General features: G+C 47.9%; 1 protein-coding gene across 1 annotated transcript in view; it reads right to left on the minus strand.

The window, feature by feature from the left end:
- Positions 1-4,210: 4,210 nt before the first annotated feature.
- The window catches only part of tinagl1 (tubulointerstitial nephritis antigen-like 1), a 79,206-nt gene continuing 60,638 nt past the window's right edge, over positions 4,211-22,778 (minus strand). The window contains exons 8-12 of the mRNA XM_073034390.1: positions 21,525-21,708; positions 20,346-20,391; positions 14,579-14,702; positions 10,670-10,715; positions 4,211-6,100 (exon numbers count right to left, since the gene is read on the minus strand). Coding sequence (XP_072890491.1) covers positions 5,960-6,100; positions 10,670-10,715; positions 14,579-14,702; positions 20,346-20,391; positions 21,525-21,708 — 541 coding nt within the window. The 3' untranslated portion in view covers positions 4,211-5,959. The remainder of the gene's footprint in view (positions 6,101-10,669; positions 10,716-14,578; positions 14,703-20,345; positions 20,392-21,524; positions 21,709-22,778) is intronic.

Genomic DNA, 22,778 nt, shown 5'->3' on the forward strand with positions numbered 1-22,778 from the left:
AGATACTCGTAGATAGGCACATGGATGTTAGAAAATTGGACAGCTATGTGTGAGAGAAGGTTTAGATTGGTCTTAGAGTAGATTAAAAGGTTGGCATAACATAGTGGGCTGAAGGGCCTGTAATGTGCTATAATGTTCTATGAAACCGTCCATTTCCCTCCACAGACGCTGATTTCCTCCTGCTTCTTGTTCCTTTAAACGTTTGGTGTCACTGCAAGGGGTGGCCATGTAGAGCAGTGATTTTGGGGGTGGGTGACTGTGGGACAGGCTGATAGAGTAAGGCAGCATGCCAGAGTTTACGGGAGTTCAGCCAGGAGGGGATGGAATAGTGGACTTTAGGAATATATTCCTCATTGCTGGGGGGAAAAGCTCCGTTCAGTGCAGGTTGGCACATCCATTGTATCCTGGATAATGGACAACCTGACTGGCAGACCACAGTTTGTGCAGCTTCAGAGCTGTGTGTCAGACATGGCTGTAAGCAGGAGACTGTATTGGCTCCTTTCCTGTTTACCTGTATACCTCGGACTTTAGATACAACGCTGAGTCGTATCATCTGCAGAAGATCTCTGATGGCTCAGCATCACTTACAGCCAGGTACAGTTCCAGGCAATTAAAGGAAGGGATCCTGCAAATCCTGGAAATACTGAACGACACACACAAAATGCTGGAAATACTGAATGACACACACAAAATGCTGGAAATACTGAACGACACACACAAAATGCTGGAAATACTGAACGACACACACAAAATGCTGGACGAACTAAGAAAGTCATGTTGCATCTCTGGAGAAGAATAAACAGTTGTCATCTTGGGCTGATGGCGGAGTCTTGGAGGGTTAATGGTGACTCCTTTGCTTGCGTTTTTGGGAACAGCTCTATTTGCATCTTTAATGTCTCTATTTTACCCTTTCAGGGTTCTCTTGAAGACCCTGACCTGGAGTTACACGCTGACTACGGTTCTTTGTGGGAATGGGGCCCGCTCTCGGGGTTTCATGACCGGCCGTTGTTTGGCACCCCAAGGGTTCAGCCTAAGAGTTCCGCTCGTCTTCAGAGGGCTGAGATCACGGGGGTGGGGGGTGGGGATTGGCGGTCAGTGCCTCTGCAGGAGATCAGTGTGTCCTTGGAGACGGAAGATATCTGACTTTGTGTTCAGAGACCTGAGATCTTTGGGCACAGAGCTTGGAAAAAGCAAAGTAACATTGTAAACCAGAGAGTTGTTGGTAATGTCTCCCCTCTCGCTGTGAAATGTGAATGTGAAATTATTAGGGAGAGAGAGAGCCTGTGGTATGTCGAATGCCGGGTGAACAGCGTAGTCTTTGGAGTAACTGCAACTCTGTGTCTCTGTTGTTGTCTTGTTGACGTTTGAGTGCTCGTTGGCGGGTGCCGATGCTTTTTTTTTGCCGCTGAGGGAGGGGGGATTGTTGCTCGCCACCGCTTCCATGCGGGAGGTAAGGAAGCTGGCGGGGGGGGGGGTGGATTTTGGGGTTCTAACATTTAACTGTTGTCCATTCTTTGGGGCACTTCTCTGTTTTCATGGATGGTTGTGAAGAAAAAGCCTTTAAGGATGTATATTGTATACATTTCTCTGAATTTAATGTAGCTTTGAAACCCTTCATCAGGACCGGAAAGAAAGGGGTGGAAGTCAGAATAAGAAGGTGTGGGAGGGGAGAGAGTGTAAGCTGACGGGTGATAGGTGAAGCCAGGTGAAGGGGAGGGTGGGTTGGTGGCAGAGAAGCTGAGAAGCCACTCGATAGGAAGAAGAGATAAAGGGCTGAAGGAGGAACTGAATAGGAGAGGAGAGTGGACTATGGGAGAAAGGGAAGAGGAGGGACACTAGAGGGAGGTCATTGCCAAGTAACCAGAATAGGGAACGGCAAAAAGAGTGGAGAGAGAAGGGAGAAATTACTGGAAGTTAGAGAAATCGATGTTCATGCTACTCAGGTTGTTGGCTACCCAGGGAGAATATGAGACATTGCTCCTTTGGTCTGACTTTGACCTCACCACAGCAGTAGAGAAGGCATATCTGAACAGGAATGGGAAGACAAGTTACAATGGGTAACCACTGGGAAATCCAGCCTTTTGTAATGGGCAGAGCAAAGATGCTTGACAAAATGATCCCCACTGCATTGATGTTCGTTCTCTGATTATTACAGTTATAATTCCTTAGTTACTTCTATGCCTTGAATGTTGGTGTAGGACTGACCCTGTCTGACCTGTTCCATGTTGGAGAGGGACTGACCCTGTCTGTCCTGTTCCATGTTGGTGTAGGACTGACCCTGTCTGTCCTGTTCCATGTTGGTGTAGGACTGACCCTGTCTGTCCTGTTCCATGTTGGAGAGGGACTGACCCTGTCTGACCTGTTCCATGTTGGAGAGGGACTGACCCTGTCTGTCCTGTTCCATGTTGGTGTAGGACTGACCCTGTCTGTCCTGTTCCATGTTGGTGTAGGACTGACCCTGTCTGACCTGTTCCATGTTGGAGAGGGACTGACCCTGTCTGTCCTGTTCCATGTTGGTGTAGGACTGACCCTGTCTGTCCTGTTCCATGTTGGTGTAGGACTGACCCTGTCTGACCTGTTCCATGTTGGTGTAGGACTGACCCTGTCTGACCTGTTCCATGTTGGAGAGGGATTGACCCTGTCTGACCTGTTCCATGTTGGAGAGGGACTGACCCTGTCTGACCTGTTCCATGTTCGAGAGGGACTGACCCTGTCTGTCCTGTTCCATGTTGGAGAGGGACTGACCCTGTCTGTCCTGTTCCATGTTGGTGTAGGACTGACCCTGTCTGACCTGTTCCATGTTGGAGAGGGACTGACCCTGTCCGACCTGTTCCATGTTGGTGTAGGACTGACCCTGTCTGACCTGTTCCATGTTGGAGAGGGACTGACCCTGTATGACCTGTTCCATGTTGGAGAAGGACTGACCCTGTCTGTCCTGTTCCATGTTGGTGTAGGACTGACCCTGTCTGTCCTGTTCCATGTTGGTGTAGGACTGACCCTGTCTGACCTGTTCCATGTTGGAGAGGGACTGACCCTGTCTGACCTGTTCCATGTTGGTGTAGGACTGACCCTGTCTGTCCTGTTCCATGTTGGTGTAGGACTGACCCTGTCTGACCTGTTCCATGTTGGAGAAGGACTGACCCTGTCTGTCCTGTTCCATGTTGGTGTAGGACTGACCCTGTCTGACCTGTTCCATGTTGGAGAAGGACTGACCCTGTCTGTCCTGTTCCATGTTGGAGAAGGACTGACCCTGTCTGTCCTGTTCCATGTTGGTGTAGGACTGACCCTGTCTGACCTGTTCCATGTTGGAGAGGGACTGACCCTGTCTGACCTGTTCCATGTTGGTGTAGGACTGACCCTATCTGACCTGTACTGTGATGAGCATCTTTTCAAATGGTTCTAACAAGAAGATTTTCACCTCCCTCTTGACTTCTGAAGAACCTCTTTTGCCGCATCATCTCCGGATCCAAGAAAATAGCCTTGGCCAAGTAGTCATTCTCTCTGGTCAGTGCTCAATGTGAAGATACAGTGAATGAAACCATACTCACAGAATTACAGCATGATTGTGATTTTTATATCTGCAAATGCAGAAATGTTAGTCTTAACAGCTTCTATTCATTGGACTTATTGTGGGTCTTAATCATTTTCCAGTTTCTGATTTTATTCTGTCCAACTTTAATATAACATCTGCCTCCATTACATTGGCTCTGTGAATGATTTTCCCTATCCTTGTGTGATGCTGTTGTAGTGTCGCAGAAACAGGTCTGTCAGTGGAACTGGTCCACCCTGACCTAGAAGCCTTATCCAAGCCTGTCCCAGTTGCTGGGGTTTGCCCAATAGCCATCTAAACCTTTCCAATCCATGTACACACACCACCTTTTAAAATGGTATCTCACCTGCCTAATAGCTTATGCCACACATCATCTACACCACCCTTTGTGTAAATAAAAATGCCCCTAAGTTCCCATTAAAACCTAAGCCTCTTGTTCTTGACTTCGCAGCCCTGGGAAAGACCGTGTGTGCTCCCATGATTTTATTCACCTCAAGATCACCTCCGATTCTCCTGCACTGCACAAAATACAGTCTTAGCCTGGTCAATATCTTCCTGTCACTCTCCCTCAAATCCTGGTGACATCCTTGTAAATCTTTTCTGCACTTCATTCAGTTTAATCAGATAAACAAGAGATCACACAAACATATTGACAATGGGTGACTTTTCAACTATATTTTTATTTTGACATTTATAAAAGATATTTGCATTCAGCAAAGCACAAAACTTATGGAAAGTGCCATAAATATGCAAACCTGATTGTCTAGAAACCAAGCAAGAGTGGACAAGATCCACTGGGCATAGTTTGGGAATAGTCAGAATTAGATATTACTCCATCCGGCATCATACTCTGTCCCAAATCACATTGGCCTGCCATGACACCTTGCAGAGCAGGAGGGTGCAGGCTGAACCCATGTGTCTTTGAAAGTGCCATCCTTTTAGCCCAAATCCCCTGCAAGTGTTTCCTTTTTGGAGTGTTTATCTAAATTTCCTTTTGAAAGTTTTGTTGAATTTTCTCCCAGGCAGTGCTTTTACTTACTATTTGCAAGTTTTCCACCATCACTCTGCGTTGCCATTTATTTTAATCCAGGACCCAGACATTAGAAAACCTTCCCAGTGCCAGACAATTTCATCAACACCTCCCCATACCATCCCTGCACAGAGTACATATAAAGTTCCTTCTCTTTGGTGACTTTCTAAGTCTCCTCTGTTGGCAGCTGCTGTCACCCCGGCTGTTATCAGCCAGGCTGCGCAGAAGCCCCTGGAATCATCAGGGGCACCACATCCTGAAGATCATTCTCCCTTTTCATTAGATCATTCCTGATTTACACTTCAAACCTCTGCTCCTGACATTGCTCCACATTCCTTGCCATCCTGCTCTCCTGTCAAATTGTTTAGCCCTGATTTATAAATCACAGCCTGTCCTGAGTTTGCAATTCATTGTGTTTACAGATGTCTAAGCTGCTGCAGGGTTTAGGCTTCATGGAGTGCATAAAAATCGCAATTATTCACAAGTGCAAATTCCGGATTTGAATCAGAATCACCACCAGTAGTTGTGAGACTCCTGTTTGAGGGAGTCTGCAGCATGGTAGTGTGGTGGTTAGCGTAAATGACCCTGCTACAACACCAGCAATTCTCCCGCTGTCTGTAAGGACTTTGTACGTTCGCCCTGGGATCTGTGTGGTTTCCCTCTGGCTGCTCCGATTTCCTCCCACATCCCAAAGATACACTTAGTTAATAAGGGTTAGTAAGCAGTGGGCATGCTGTGTTGGCGCTGGAAAAATGGCAACAGTTGCGGGCTGCCCCCTGCCCCCACACAGCCTTGGATTCTGTTAGTCATTGATGCAAATGACACGTCATTGTGCGTTTCACTGCACACGAGACACAGCTAGCTACCTAATCCCTATCTCCACCCTCCAGGACACTTCCCGTCACAACTCCCACAGCACTGCGTCACATCGCCAAACCATCAGGGAGAGTCTCCCATTGTTCACAAGTTCAACCGTAGGCTATACCAGGGAGGCAGGAGGGTCTGAATATGTGACACTTCCAGTCGCTATGGAGACTGGGGCTCTAATGGCTGAAGGCATTTCCACTCTGTTCACCTGGATGAATAGTGATGCTCTCCCACAGCACTGTCACTCACACCATTTAAGTGCAGCACAACATCTCATGGCTCATTATTGCTGGAAAGAATAGGTTCACACACGTGTCTCTTTCTGGGAAATTCATGAGCTCTGTCCTGACATGTACTGATGTACATGACTTGCTGATTATGGTCCATTTGTCACTGTAGTTGGATACCAAAGATTGCAGATTGAGGAAAAGGGGTTAGCTTGGTGAAGGGGGGTCTTTTCCAAACTGGAGAGCGTTCAGTGTCCTCGGGCCACAGACAGGGTGGCTTGGTTCTCACTTGTGATGCACGTCCTCCAGGGTCACTCGTCCCCAGCTACTGAGGATGAAGGTCTCAATGTCGCACTCGTTCTCACCCCGGGCAATCTTGAAGTATCCGTTCTCTCCCCAGTTCATCCCCCAGGAGTTGGCAGCAATCTGACAGGGGCAAGAAAGAGGACAAGGTGAGCGGTGAAGGAAAGAACCATTCTCTTACACATACTGTACCCAGCTTAACCCAGCAAGTGCAGCCCAGAAACTGGCCCCTTGGCTTAACTGCTCCATGCTGAGCGAGGTGTCCATCTAAGATCATTCCATTTGCCCATACCCACCTGAACCTTTCTCATCCACGTACTCATCCAAGTGTCAGTCAGACGTTGTTAATCTACCAACCTTAGCCATTTCCTCTGGCAGTTCATTCCACATACTGACCACATTCTGTGCACAAGAATTTGCTCTTTGGGTTTGTATTAAATCTCTCCCCTCTCACTTTAAACCAATACCCTTGAATTCTAGATTTCCCAGCCCAGGGAGGAACAACTGCTCCTCATGTTTTACACAACACCTCTAGTATTAGGACAATGATTGTCTCATTGCCTTGTGCTGTAATGAATGAAGTCCAACCTAGAGTCAGCATCATAGAACACTACAGCACAGAAACAGGTCCTTCAGCCCCTCTAGTCTGTGCTGAACCATTAATCCAACTTGTCGCATTGACTTGCACTCAGACCAGTCCTCCATATCCCTCCCATCCATGTACCTATCCAAATCCCTCAAGTGTTGAAACTGACCCCACTTGTGCTGCAGTTCATTCCACACACTACCCTGATTGAAGTTCTCCCTCATGTTCCCCTGCAACATTTCACCTTTCACCCTTTACCCATGACCTCTAGTTGTAGTCTCACCCAACCACAGAGGAAAATGCCTGCTTGCAATTATCCCATTGATACCTCTCATAACTTTGTATCATCATCACAATGTGCCCTGTCATATGATGTGGGTGATCATTGTCTATGACCATGATGTTTCTTGGCAAATTTTCCAAAGAAGTGGCTTGGCATTGCCTTTTTCAGGGCGTTGTCTTTACAAGACGGGTGTCCCCAGCCATTATCAATACTCTTCAGAGATTGTCTGCTTGGTGTCAGTGGTCGCATAACCAGGACTTACAGTATGTACCAGCAATCTCCTCTCAAACTTCTATGTTCTAGGTAATAATATCCTAACCTATTCAAACTTTCTCTAGAACTTACATCCTCAAGTCCCAGTCCTTTTAAATTTTCTCTGCACTTTTTCAATCTTATTTACATCTTTCCTGTAGATAGGTGACCAGAATTGCACACAATACTCCAAATTAGGCCTCACCAATGTCTTATATAATTTTCAATATGACATATCAGCTCCTGTACTCAATACTTTCACTTATGAAAGCCAAAGTTGGAAAAGCTTTCTTCACAACCCTATCTACCCGTGACTCCACTTTCAAGGAATTTTGGATCTGTATTCCCAGAACCCTCTGTTCTGCAGTGCTCCTCGGTGCCCTACCATTCACCATGCAAGACCTACCCTTCGTTGGCCCTCACACTTATCTCCATTAAAATCCATCTGCCATTTTCAGCCTAATTTTCCAGATGCTCCAGATCCCACTGCAAGCATTGATAGCTTTCCTCACTGTCCACTACATCTACAATCTTGGTACATCCCAAAGTTTGTTGATCCAGTTTACCACATTATCATCCAGATCATTGATAGGGATGACAAATAACAACGGACCCACCACCGATCCCTCTGGCACTCTCCTAGTCACACGCCTTCAGTCAAAGAGGCAACCAGCTACAACCCCTCTGGCTTCTTCTGTCAAGCCAATGTTTAATCCAATTTACTATCTCATTTTGAATGCCAAGTGAATGAATCTTCTTGACCAGCCTCCCATACAGGACCTTTTCAATGGCTGTGCTAAAGTCCATGAAGATAACATCGACTGCATTGCCTTCATTAGCTTTCCTGGTAACTTCCTCAAAAAACTCTTTTAAGATTGGTTAGACATGACCTACCATTCACAAAACCATGTTGACCTTCTCTAATCAGTCCATGTCTATCCAAATAGTTATACATGTGGTCCCTTAAAATGCCTTTCAATAACTTTCCCACTACTGATGTCAGGTTCACTGGTCTATAATTTCCTAGCTTATTTTCGGAGCTTTTTAAAACAACAGAACAACATTAGCTATCCTCCAGCAACACAACCATGGCTAAGGATGTTTTAAATATCTCTGTTAGCACCCCTGCAGTTTCTGCACTTGTCTCCCACAGCATCCAGGGGAACATACTGTTAGGCCCTGGTAATTTATCCACCGTGATTTGCCTCAAGACAGCAAATACCTCCTCCTCTGTAGGGTTTGATCTCTCTGCTACATTGCCTCACATCTATAGACTCTGTGTTCATCTCCCTAATAAATGCAGATACAAAAAAAACCACTTAAGATCTGCTCCATCTCTTTTGGCTCCATTCTGATCTTCGAGAGGACGAATTTTGTCCCTTGCTACCCCTTTGCTCTTAATAGAAGCCCTTAGGATTCTCCTTCACCTTGTCTGCTAGAGCAACCTTGCGCCTTCTTTTAGCCCTCCTGATTTCATTCTCGTGTTCTCTCGCATTTCTGTTCTCCTCAAGTACCTCATTTGTTCCTACCTGCCTACACCTGACATGCACCCCTTCTTAACTAAGGCCTCAATATCTCTTGTAAACCAAGGTTCCCGAAACCTGTTATCCTTGCCTTTTATTCTGTCAGGAACATAAAAACTCCAGTCTCAAAATTTCGCTTTTGAAGGCTTTCCACTTACCAAATACACATTTGCTAGAAAACTACCTGTCCTATTACACACTAACCTGATCCTTTCTGATACCATAAAAAATCAACCTTTCTCAATTTCGAATCTGAACCCAAGGACCAGACCTATCCTTTTCCCTAATTATCTTGAAATTAATGGCGTTATGATCACTAGATGCAAAGAGTTCCCCTACACAAACTTCTGCCACCTGCCGTCTCACTCCCTAACAGGAAATCTAGTATTGCACTCCCTCTACTTAGGACTTCTATGTACTGATTAAGGAAACTTTCCTGACAAACTTTTCCATCCAGCCCTTTTATAATATTGAGTGCCAGTCAGTATGTGGAAAGTTAAGAATCACCTTCTATCACAAACTTATGCTTCTTGCAACAGTCTGTGATCACTCTACAAATTTGCTCCTTTAAATCCTGTTGGGAGGTCTATAACATAATCCCGTTAATGTGGTCATACCTTATACCTCAGTTCTACCCATAAAGCCTTAATAAATGAGCTCTCCAGTCTCTGACTGAGCACTGCTGTGTCATTTCCCTGACTAGTAAAATCACCCCTCCCACTCTATCATGTCTAAAACAATAGGACCCTGGAACACTGAGCTGCCAGTCCTGCCCCTCCTGCAATCAAGTCTCGCTACTGGCTACAATCCCAGAATTCCAAATGCTGATATGAGGCCTAAGCTCAGTCTTTTCTACGATATTCCTTACATTAAAATTTATGCAGCTCAGAACATTAGTCCCACCAAGCTCGACCTTTTGATCCTCAACTTTGTATGTAGGATTAACACCATCTTTATCAACAACCTCTCCACTATCTGTTCTGGCACTCTGGTTCTCATTCCCCTCCAACTCTAGTTCAAAGCCACCACCCACCCCACTTCCCCGTGCAGCACTAGCAAACCTTCCCTGGTAGAATATTAGTCCCCCTCCAGTTCAGGTGCGAACCGTCCCTTCTGTACAGGTGACTCCCTCCCTGTATCTTTTGACCCAACACTGCTTTGAACATTACAGCCTATGATATTGTGCTGACCCTTTAACCTACTCCAAGATCAATCTAACCGCCTCCTACATAACTCTCCATTTTCCCTATTACAGTATTCAGGTGTTTCATACATGCCCCTAAAGAATTTGCCTCTACGCACCCGTACAGTCTGACATCGTCCCTATACTTCCATCCAATCACCTTAAAATTCTGTCTCCTTGTATTAGCTATTTTTGTCCTGGAGAAAAGTCTCTGGTTATCCCCTCGATTTGTGCCTCTTATAATCTAGTACAGTTGTATCAAGTTATCTCTCATACTCCTTTGCTTCCGAGAGAGAAGCCCTAGTTCACAACCTATCCTCATAAGGCATTCTCTCTTGTCTAAGGCACATCCTGGCAGATCTCCCCTGCACTCTCCCTAAAGCTTCTAATCCTATGATGAGGTGACTAGAGTTGAATTCAAAGCTCCAAGTTTGGTCTAAGCAGGGTTTTATAGATCTGCAACATTACCTTGTAACTTCTGAACACTAGACAATGAAAGCCTTCTTAACCACCCTATCAACTTGAGTATCAACGAAGGAGCTGAAATCTTTCTTTCTGCGGAGGGTGGCAGGTCTGGGACTCGCAATTGGGAAGGGGCAGGAACGATCTGCACACTGAAACGGTGACCTGCAGAGCACAGGCCCTGTGCCGGCTGTAATTAGGTTAGGGAGCTCTTGCAAGCAGGATTGACAGGATGGGCTGGTGCACGCAGTAGAGGATCTTATCGAACTGCCGAGATTGCCGACTGCACTTATGGCTCATTTCCTGTGGTGTAGCACCCCACCATTCTCCAACAAGCCGTTTGCATGCCACGTGTGTTGGCCGTGTACTGTGCCATGTGCCATGCCATGTAGCATCAACATACCCAGTACTGGCGGATCTGTCCATTGGGTCCATGCTCTTCACCCCATCTACAAAGCACCAAAGACAAAGAAACCTCTGATTAGAACATCCAATGAACGTTCAGAAGCTCACTGTCACACAATCATTGCTCAGGATCAGATGGGAGACGTGCGAGAGGTGAACAGTATCTACACACGGGCCTGGTGGGTAGAACTGCTGCCTCAAACTCCATGGGTGCAGGTTTGACCCTGACCTCTGGTAATGTACATGTGAAGCTTACGTGCTCTCCCCGTGATCAAGTGAAGTTTCCTCAGGCGCCCCAGTTGGTATGTTAACGGACCCCAGGTGCATAGTTGGATGGTAGAATCTGGGCAGAGGGTGCTGAAGGGAAAGAACGAAGTGTAGGATTGACAGTCGACAGACTCAGTGGTTGTGCATACCTGCTGTATGACTTCACGTTGTCTCCACAGCCCCATTTGTAATGGACGTCAATCTGTATCTCATTTCAGGAGGCTGTCACGCATCAGGGGAAGGGTGGATGTCGAACCCCAACCTCCAGGTGGGATCTGTGCTGATGTGTGGAGATGGAAGGGCCATTTCCCAGTGGGGACGGGGCTGGGCTGACACTTGGGGTTGTAGAGTCAGAGTTTCTGGTGGTTGAAGCCTACAGGCCTGCTTGTACTATCTGTATGTGTGTGGGGGAGGGGAGGAAAGGTTCTAATGAAGGGTCTTGTCCAGAAACATCGACTGTTTATTCCTTTCCATCGATGCTGCGTGACCTGCTGAGTTCTTCCAGCACTTTGTACGTGTGACTCTGGATTTTTAGCATCTTGTGCTGGGGAAAGGGGCTCATTTTCCTGTTGTTGTTTTGATTATTCTGCCGGGCAACGTGGTTGTGCTACGTTGGCTCTGGGAATGTGTGGAGATACCCGTGAGCCGGCCCCCATCACAACCTTGGTTGCTATTGCAAACAACGAATTACACGGCATGTTTCGACGTACACATGGTAACTAAATCTGAATCTGAGAGATACAACACGGAAACCATGCCCTTCAGCCCACTAAGTCAATGCTGACCACCAACCACGCAATCACTGATCCTAGATTAATCTGCCATTTTGTTCTCACCCCAGTTCTCGTCAACTCCCCCCAGATTCCACCACAGATCCTGTCAGCTCTGCCCAGATTTCATCACTTCCTACACTCACATTTACACCAGCCAGCTAACCTGCCAACCTATGCTTTTCAAACCTGGGGGGGGGAGACCAGAACACCGGGAAGAAACCCAGCAGGTCTCAGGTAGAGCATACAACCTCACGCGGGCAGCGCTGCAGGTCAGGGTTAAACCTGGGGCAGATGTGCACTTTCTTGGCCCAGAGATATTTCGGGAAGACCGGGAACTGGGTGGAAAGGAATCCTACACACAGATCCTTTCTGCAAGGGGTCCCTGAATGATTGAAGAACACACCAGCGCAGTTGAATAGAGACACACTGGTGTTGGTAAAAGTCAGAGGCAGACTCTTTTGCCCAGCTCCCAACAATCACTAAAGCCTCGGGCTTTTTACAAATAAAGTGGGCGGCTGGGCTGGTCTTCCTCCGTTCCCCAGTTTCCAGCGAGAAACAAGAGGAAAAGGGCGATATCCAGCCAAAGTTGCAGTGCAGCCTCCATCCAGGATTCCAAATATGGGCTCCAGCTGAATGAAGAGTACATCCTGTCCAGAAAGGACAGCAATCCATTCGAATGCTGATTAGATCAGATGTGAGAGGACAGCCAAACAATGGCTCACCCGACTGGAACAGAGACTTCCCGTTGTGCGGAGAATGCCCAAATATTTATCAAGTTCCACATTAGTACGGAAAGGCCTTTCTATTCTTGTCATTTCCCTTTGTAAAACACTGAGCTCCAGGATGGGACACCCTCATGAAAATAGAACATGCTGGAAAATCATCCACTCTGCCCAGGAGCATATACTGTGGTGTGTAGTCCCTGGAGTAATGGAGACAGAAAGAGGCACATTTACTGGGGCCCCATCTCAGACTCTGCTTGTGTACAGCCCCAGTCCTGGGAAACCTTTCCCATTCCAGCCACAACTGCCCGCTGCCCGGGCCTGGAACCTCAATGCCAGCTCGCAGGGGGAAGCCAGTGGCCTATCTTCCCCGAATAGGCGGGCAGGGTCCCTGCTGGTAGCCGTGGCGGACAGCCTCGCTACTCGCAGCAGAATGCGGCATTCTGAGATTCCTTGCCAATCCTGTGGAAGGGGTTCAGCCACACCATCCACTAAGACTCAGGAGCTGCCTTCCCTGAGTGATGACAGACACTCCAGAGAGTTCTCAGCCAATCCCAGGATACAGTTTGGATCATTTTAACACCAGGGCCATTCTTGTGTCCTTTGGCTTTGTCCCAGTCGAATATAAAGTGCACATAACTGAGGTAACAGTGGCGTGAGAGTGACACACACACACCCCCCCCCCCTTCCTTGCTACTCATGTCCTGCACTTTCCCTTTGCCTTCATGTGCCAAATCTTAGTCCCCTGCCCTTTCTCTCGGTCTTTCCTGTAACCAAAAGGTAGTCAGTGTGTGCACCATGACTTTACCACAATTCTGTGCGCGAGCCTTGGTTTCAGAGTTGGGCGGGGTGGTTCACTCAGTTCTAGAGGATGGGCTCGGGTGCAGGCCACAGACCAAGCTCAGCGGAAGGAGAGGGGACCCTGGGGGCTCAACGATCTGTTTCTGGAGCTGAGCAGATCTTGCTCCACCAGAAGTGGTGAGCTGGGGTTCTGGGCGGCTTCTGGAATGGAAGTCTGCTCTCCGACTGCTGGTACCAGCGGGAAATGGCAGCGAGTCAGTCTGTAGCTGGCACCTCACGCACCTCAGCCTGAGGCTCGCCGTGGTGGGAATTGGATAAGTACTTGGAAAGATAGAGGCTGCATATCTGTGTGTAAAGAGGCAGGATCACTGAGTGCCTGAACAGAACACGGACAGACCGAAGATTGGAATGCCAGAGACCAGTGGAGAGTCCCTTGGTGTTTAACAAAGTGTGGCGTCAGGGAGCCTGGGAAAACTAAAGTTAATGGCATGAAGGGGGAACTGTCAGATGGTTGGAGTTGTACATGGCTCAAAGGAAAGTGGAAAGGTCAGTCCTCCCATCACTCTTCATGCCCATTGGCTGACGCCAATTCAATGCTATCCCTTGCAAACTTTAAAACTTCTGCCTTTCTTGAGCACGAGCCCTGGGATCAGTCGGCAGCAGCCTGAGATCTCCACAGTCAATAACACACCCCGCAACAATCCTCAGGCCTACCCTGTGATGCAAAAACTCACGAGGGCCAACCACTCCACCACTGAACCACACATCTCTTCATCCCTCCTCCCTCGGCAAATCACCTGCACTCTTAAATTCAATTGGCCCGCCTGGCTTGACTTTCCGACTTAAACACTAAGGCAGCCCTCCTACGAGAGGCTCATACTGATGTGGGTCACCCCACTACATCACTCTTCATGCTCGGATACTTAGGGATATCTGACCAGAAGTGGCATTAGCCCCAGGTCCCACGAAGCACTCGTAAAGACTCAGATTATGTTGTTTTGATCGCTTTCCATTCCTATGGCTCACTTCAATCAATCATTCCTCAGGATAAGATTAGCTTTTATTTGTTACATTGAAACAGTGAAATGCGTTGTTTGTGTCAAGTCAAATCAGCGAGGATTGTGTACAGGCTCCAATGTAGCACGAACACAACTTACTAATTCCAACCGTACATCTTTGGAATGTGGGAAGAAACCGGAGCACCCGGAGGAAACACACACAGTCACGGGCAGAACATACAAACTCCTTGCAGACAGCGACAGGAACAGAACCCCGATCAGGGATTGCTGGAGCCTAAAGCAATTCACCCACTGTTGTGTTGCCATGCCCGCCCCAGGTTCTTACCCTGTAATCTTAACAGAGTGCGTCCCATGCCTACGAAACTTCTCCGGTTTCTCGGCCATCACTTGGGTGTGCCTGTAAACGCCGCTTCTGTACACAAAAAAGTCCTCATGTACCTCCATCAAGGCTGGGAAAGGAAAGAGACGTACGTGTCAGCATTTCTCCAGTTTACTGTGATCCCACTTCAGCCTGACCATTGTCCTGTCATAATCTCAGTACAAACTCACGGTATTCCCACCACAGAAACAGCCTAAACACAAAGCCAGGTTAACATAGAACATAGAATAGTACAATACAGTACAGGCCATTTGGCCCACAATGTTGTGCCGACCCTTAAACCCTGCCTCCCATATAACCCCTCACCTAAAATTCCTCCATATACCTGTCTAGTAGTCTCTTAAATTTCACTAGTGTATCTGCCTCCACCACTGACCCAGGCAGTGCATTCCACACACCAATCACTCTGAGTGAAAAACCTTCCTCTAATATCCCCCTTGAACTTCCCTCCCCTTACCTTAAAGCCACGTCCTCTTGTATTGAGCAGTGCTGCCCTGGGGAAGAGGCGCTGGCTGTCCACTCTGTCTATTGCTCTTAATATCTCGTATACCTCTATCATGTCTCCTCTCATCCTCCTCCTCTCCAGAGAGCAAAGCCCTAGCTCCCTTAATCTCTGATCATTATGCATACTCTCTAAACCAGGCAGCATCCTGGTAAATCTCCTCTGTACCCTCTCCAATGCTTCCACATCCTTCCTATACTGAGGCGACCAGAACTGGACACAGTACTCCAAGTGTGGCCTAACCAGAGTTTTATAGAGCTGCATCATTACCCCGTGTCTCTTAAACTCTATCCCTCAGCTTATGAAAGCTAACACCCCATAAGCTTTCTTAACTACCCTATCTACCTGTGAGGCAACTTTCAGGGATCTGTGGACATGTACTCCCAGATCCCTCTGCTCCTCCACACTACCAAGTATCCTGCCATTTACTTTGTACTCTGCCTTGGAGTTTGTCCTTCCAAAGTGTAGCACCTCATATTTATTGGAGTTGAACTCCATCTGCCACTTCTCAGCCCACTTCTGCATCCTATCAATGTCTCTGCAATCTTCAACAATCCTCTACACTATCCACACCACCACCAACCTTTGTGTCATCTGCAAACTTGCCAACCCAACCTTCTATCCCCACATCCAGGTTGTTAATAAAAATCATGAAAAGTAGGGGTCCCAGAACCGATCATTGTGGGACACCACTAGTCACAACCCTCCAATCTGAATGTACTCCCTCCACCACGACCCTCTGCTTTCTGCAGGCAAGCCAATTCTGAATCCAGCTGGCCAAACCTCCCTGGATCCCATGCCTTCTGACTTTCTGAATAAGCCTACCGTGTGGAACATCTGCATGTTCCCAGCACCTGTACATTTGGGAATTTTTATCAGGACTTCCACTGTGTTCCCAGTTTTCCCATTTACAACTGGAAGTTTGGAACGATGGAGCAATTGGAGCCTTGTGTGTTAATTCACAAATTCTGCCATAATTCCTGACTAGGAATTCCGTAATTGCATCCGGTCATTCAAACCCGCCCTCTCCAACACAAGGACAACCAAAGATATTGCCTAATTATCCATTCAATTCCAACATTGCCCCCAACCACGAGCACCAGACAGCAGAACACGGTCCACTGGACTGCCATTACTTCGGAATGAATATCTGTGATCTGTCAAGTAGGATGCCGTGTACAATCCTGATTTGATGGAGACGGATGGGTGAAGCACGGAGGAACATCTGGTGAAACTTCTGAAATGCCTGTTTCGCTGCCGCTGTGCGATCGAAAAAATCTCCGGGAGTAAGGCCCCGAATACTCGGCTTTGCCGGTTGCTCGGCGGCCTGGGCTGGGGTTGAAGTGCTCGGCAGAGATGGTGCTCGGTGTTGGAGGGCTGGTCGGAGGCTCGAAGTTTTTGGACGGACTCAGAGTTGGCTGTGGTCGGATGCTTCCAGAGGCTGTATCGGCAAGGTTGCGGCGCTGGAGGTTCATGGCAGGAAGAGTTTTTCTTCCTTCTACCGTCTGTGTGAGATGATGGGCTGTCGGGACTTTGAGACTTTTTACTGTGCCGTGGTCTGCTCTTTATCAATTACGGTATTGCTTTGCTCTGTTGGAACTATGTGTTATAATTATGTGGTTTTTGTCAGTTAGTCTTTTATCAATTATGATATTATCTGCACTGTTGCAACTAAATGTCAACTATAACTATGTGGTTTTGTGTAGGTTTTTGGTTTGTTGGGTGGTAGTGTTGGTCTCTTGACTTGGTGTGTCTGGGTAGACTTGTTTTGTTTGATGGGATTGGAGCTCCTTTCCAGGGAACGTGCTAAGATGGTAGCGCGATATTGATACGCAGCAGCCTCTCCAGACTCTGGATTGGGGATTACCAAACGTTATGTGGTTGTTCTTGTGTGGTCTGTTTTGTCGTGTGCTTTTTTTGTGATATAATTCCGGAGAACGTCGTCTCATTTTTTAACTGCATTGCATTTGTGGTTTCTAAATGACAATAAACTGAATCTGAGATACAAGAGACTGCAGATGTTGGAATTGGGAGCAACAAGCAATCTGCCGGAGGAACTCAGTGGGTCGAGGAGAGGAAAGGAATCACTGATGTTTTCAGTCAAAACCCTGAATCAGCTCTCAGGCTGCTGAGTTATTCCAGCAGACTGTTCAATGATCGTCTCATACCCTGATCTGTACATGGACATCTCAATTGGGTGAAGTGACTGTGTAATGAAGTGGTAGTTTGTGCAGTAATGCACGAGGGCAGCACTGCTTCTTAACCTCCAGGTGAAGATTATCATCACAACAAGATGCCTCTCAGTTTGGGTGGACGGATTAATTGAGGGTCAGACTCAACTGATGTATCGAAGAGTGAACACTGCACTCAGAGGTTACGTGGCAACCATACAGCACGTGTTAAAGCTTACCTCAAGGAAATCCTCTCCTAATTCTCATTTGTCCAGCTGGCTCTGACAGAACAACTTGCCTGGACCCATTTGGTAACCGAATGGGGGATTAACCAAGTCACTAGTGGGTAAATTCTTTGATTTCTTGGGATCAACTACATTTACCAGATGGTACGGGAGGCTTTAACCTCCAACAGTTGAAACACCCCGTCCTCCCACGAGAATGATTCCGGGAATGAAAGGGACCCTATGAGGACCGATTGATGGCTCTAGGCCTGTACTCACTGGAATTCAGATGAATGAGGGGGAATCTCAGTCACACCTATCGAATGATGAAAGGCCTTGATACAGTGTATGTGGAGAGGACGTTTCCTATGGTGGGGGAATCTAGGACCAGCTGGCACAGCCTCAGAGTAGAGGGATGTCCATTTAGAATGGAGATGAGGAGGAATTTCTTTAGCTAGGGTGGTGGAGGTCAAGTCATTGTGTATATTTAAGGAAGAGGGCAACAGATTCTTAATTAGTTGGGGCATGAAGGGTTATGGGGAAAGGCTGAGAGGCAGTAGGGGAAGAGGACTCAATGGCCTAATTCTGCTCCTATAACTCATGGTTTTGACACTGCCTCACAACAGCAGAGGAATCCTGCCAAAGTTATGGATTTTGATCTTGGAGTTCAGCCTTTGGAACTTACATGCCCCCCCCCCCCCCCCCCATCCCCTATCAACTGGCAGTGCCCTCTGCTGTAATTCAAGAGTGACTGGTGGGGCGGGGAGGGACTGGTGCAACCAGCAGAGCTGCTGCTTCACGACACCAGAGTCCCCGGTTCAACGCTGACCTCCAGTGGAGTTTCCATGTTCTCCCTGCAGCCACAAGGGTTTCCTTCATCCATTGTCCAAAGGCAGCTGGGTTGGTAGCTTACTTGGACACAGCAAGTTTCCCCTGGTGCGTAGGCAAGTGGTGGAACCTGGGGGTGGGGAAATAACAGGAGTGTGGGGAGAATAGAATGTGGAATTAATGTAGAATTAGTTTAAGTGGTGGATAATGGCCAGCGGGGATTTAGTGGGGTGATGGGCCTGTCTCCACGTGTGACAGTGAAGAACAATTGGGAGATCCTCAGGGTTGCTGTGTAGGGCTACAGGGTAGATCAGTGTTAATTCAAGATGGAGCCAGAGCACGGAGGTGTGCTGTAAGCTGCTCTACACACGTCTATTTCTTACTTTTACAATCGCTCTACTCTGTCAGATGTAAATTCTGTGACTCTAAGAATTATTAATAGTGTTCTTTCCTCATTCTGCTGTTGCTTTCCCTTGTACCACGTCAACACGCTGACGCTGTGAAATGATCCGTATGGAAGGCTGGCAAAGTTTTCCACTGGAGCTCAGTACATCTGACTGTACTAAACCGATTCACCAGTAAGCAGTTGTGAGGGGTGTCAGAGTTGCCATTTTGGCAGATGCATCAGGGTTATCCAGATCCCCTGCAGTTGATATTTCTTTCCATAGTCAATTTATTAAAGACCTCAGGAGTGTAAAACATTATAGTTCAGTCGGTGAGGATCTCTTCCTTACGGATCATCTACACATGTGCACCTGCAGGCTGCATTCCTGCTCCTCTGCTTTACTCCCTACACACATGGCTGCGTGGCTAAGCCCAGCTCCACTACTTTATCCCAATTTGCTGATGACACCCCTGTTATTGGGTGAATCACAGGTGGTGATGAGTCAGCGTACAGGACGCCACAACAAGCATCTCATCAATCACTACGTCAGTAAAACTAAAGAGGCAACTGTTGGCTTCAGGAAGGGGAAGGAACAAGATGTGCCAATCTACATTGGGGGATCAACGTTGGAGGGAGTCAACAGCTTCAAATTCCGAGACACAAGATATTGGATGATCTGTCCTAGGCCCAGCATGTAATCAAAAAGAAAGTGTGCCACTGTCTTCACCTTCTTCCGAGATTTAGGCTCGCCACCAAAACTCTAACAAATTTCCATAGATAAACTGTTGAAAATACCTTGGCTGGTTGCGTCACGGTCTGGTATGGCAATTCAAATGCACAGGGATGCAAGGAGCTGGAGAGAGTGGTGGTCTCTGCTCATTGCGTCACAGGCACATCCCTCACACCGTCGGCAGCATTTACAAGAGGTGTTGCAACATCCATCGTTAATGATCCCCGCCATTCGGGCCATGAAATCTTCTCACAGCCATGATCAGGCCAGAAGAACTGACACCCGACGTTCTCTACCATCAGATTCAAGAGCGGTCACTTCCATTCAACCATTCGATTCTTGAACACTACAGTTCAGCAACACTATGACCCCTTTGCACTAACATGTTTTATTTTGCACTAATTAAATGCTCTCTTGCAAAAACTGTGCGTAATTGATATCTAATTTGCATTTTTCTTGTGAAGATGGGGAGTATTAAAAGTTGGATTAATGCAACTATGTGGCTGTGATGCTGCTGTGAGTGAGTTTTTCATTGCACCTGTATATAGATGTACTTGTGTGTAGACAATAAACACAGGAGTAGTGAGGGATGGGTAGGATATGTTTGGGCCTATATCATTATCCAGTAGTTAGTAATTTTACTGCAGGTCCTCATCAACCCTCCCCTCCCAGTCCCCATGGTCCCTGACATGCCCAATAATCAACTGACCCTGCAGGACCCCCAAATGTAGTGAACATCTGGGCACACTGGGGAAGGGAATTCCATCGATTCGCAGCCTCCTGAGAGAAGAAATCTTGCTTTGAGGCCTTTGATGCCCCAGACCACAGCTGCGACTAAGCTTCACCATGACTCTAACACAGTTTGTCTCCTACCTTGGACAGGCCCGTTCTCCATCAGTTCCTTCATCACTTCCTTCTCCTGTTGATCAAAGTGGAAGATTCAGTGACAACTAGGCCAAGCAGAACCGAACAAAATGGGTGAAATACTTAAGGGGAACTTTGTCACTCGGAGGCTGGTGAGAGAGTGGGATGAGCTGCCTGTGGAAGTAGGTTCAGTTTCAACATTTAGGAGCAGTTTGCCCAAGTACACGGATGGGAGGCATATGGAGGGCTATGGTCCAGGTGTGGGTTGATGGGAATGGGCAGAACAACAGTTTAGCATGGACCAGATGGGCCGAAGAGGGGTAGTGTTTTCTAACTCTATGAACTCAATGCTTGTTGACGCAAGGTCCCTGCAGTCTGACACACAGACTGATACAAGTCCCTGATAGGCAGCAGATGGGTCTCAGAGACAGCAGGACAGGGGGGATACTTTAGTCCTTGGGGCCCCTGTCTGCAGACAGGTGACACAGGAAGGTTAAAACCTTGCCAGCTGAGCTACGGATGAGAGGTGGTTACCGAACACCAATCCCATAAGACCACAAGATATAGGAGCAGAATTAGGCCATTTGGCCCATCGAGTCTTCTCCACCGTTTCATCATGGCTGATCCATTTTACCTCTCAGCCCCGATCTCCTACCTTCATCCCTTGATCAATCGAGAATTTCTGCCGTAAATATACATTAAGACTTGGCCTCCACAGCCGCCTGTGGCAACAAATTCCACAGATTCATCACTCATACACCAATCCCCTCCCACATCCCCACATACAGGCACATATCCCCACCTCCCAAGAGAGGGATCAGTGAACAAGCTTGCCCCGGTCTTCTGCAGTGTGAGCGTTACCAGCTGACTGACTCCCAGTCAGAGTGGCCTTTGACTGCCCGGGGAAAAAAGCTACAACTGACCCAATCATAGTGCAAGGGGCCACAGATTGACCAGGCCCCATTGGGGTGGGTGGGCCTGAGCTGGACGACACGTTGTCCTTCTCCTCGAATTGGACGTTAAATTGACGAACCTGATGGGTGAGGGAGCCAGGGGCGTTTCAGCCACTTGAGCCAGCAGGCCGGTACTCAAGGTGAGCAGTGTGAAAGCAGAACCTAGTAGGGTGAGACAGGTCACTCGTCGCTGAGTGTGGACCCTGGGGCTGCGGGATTAGGCGGAGATACTCACGTTGCTGGAGAGGCGGTAGGGTGGAGTAGTCTGATAGATCTGGTTGGTGTGGCTGTCAGGGTTGGGGCAGGGCATTGTGGCCTGCCTCTTGCCCCGTCCAGCAGACCGGGTGGACATCATGCACTGGGAGCCGAGGTGAAGGCTGTCCGAGCTGGAGAAAGGGTAGCAGCTGTCCGACACCACCCTGCGAGGCACAAAGGAGAGACGTGAGTCTGGATTCCCTTAACGTGGAGGAACAGAGAATGTTGGCGGGAGCTGTCGGCTACTCCCCAGTTCAACAAGACCGCAGCTGAACCGGAGGGGACCCCGGGGAGGGAATGAGTGGGCGGTGGGCAGCTGGAGCGAGGGCAAAGGGTAAGAGACAAGCATTACACTCAATGGTTTAGGAACAGCTTCTGCCCCTGCCCTGTTAAACTTCTGAATGGTCCATGGACACTACCTCACTATTTGCCCTCTTCTCCCCCACAGTTTTTCAATATTTATATACTCTCACTCTAGTAATTTTTACGCTTGGAACTGCACTGCCACTGATGGTGAACCTGTAAACACAAGAGATTCCGCAGATGCTGGAAACCAAGAAAACGCTGGAGGAACCCAGCCGGTCAGGCAGCGGCTATGGAGAGGAACAAACAATCGAGGTTTCGGGCCGAGACCCTTCATCATGACTGGAAAGGGAGGAGGCAGAAGTCAGACTGATTTGGTGGGGGTGGGGGAGGAGTGCCAGTTGACTGGTGTTAGGTGAGACCAGGTGAGGGGGAAGGTGGGCATTTGGGGAGGGAGGATGGATTGAGAAGCTGGGAGATGATAGGTGATTTGATTTATAAAGGCCAATGTGCCAAAAGCTCTCCTTACAACCCTATTGACCTGTGATGCCGCTTTCAAGGAATAAGGGGTCTGTATTCCCAATCCCTCTGTTGCACTGTGCTCACCAGTGCCCGACCACTCGCCATGTAAAGTCCTACCCTGGTTTGTCCTCCCAAAGTGCAACACCTCACACTTCTCTGCACTAAATTCCATCTACTATTTTCAGCCAACTGTTCCACCTGGTCCAGATCTTGTGGGTAGCACCGATACCCTTCCTTATTGTCCACAATGCCCCCAGCCTTGGTGCTGTCTGCAAATTCGATGACCCACTTCAGCACATTATCAACCAGATCATTGAGAAAGATGACAAACACCAGTGGACCCAGCACTGACCCCTGCGGAAGACACAGTGGGATGGGAGCTGGACTCAAGTTTGGTGGAATGGACTTA

This window comes from Hemitrygon akajei, chromosome 32 (assembly GCF_048418815.1).
Source record: "Hemitrygon akajei chromosome 32, sHemAka1.3, whole genome shotgun sequence".
In the NCBI taxonomy this organism is placed as follows: domain Eukaryota; kingdom Metazoa; phylum Chordata; class Chondrichthyes; order Myliobatiformes; family Dasyatidae; genus Hemitrygon; species Hemitrygon akajei.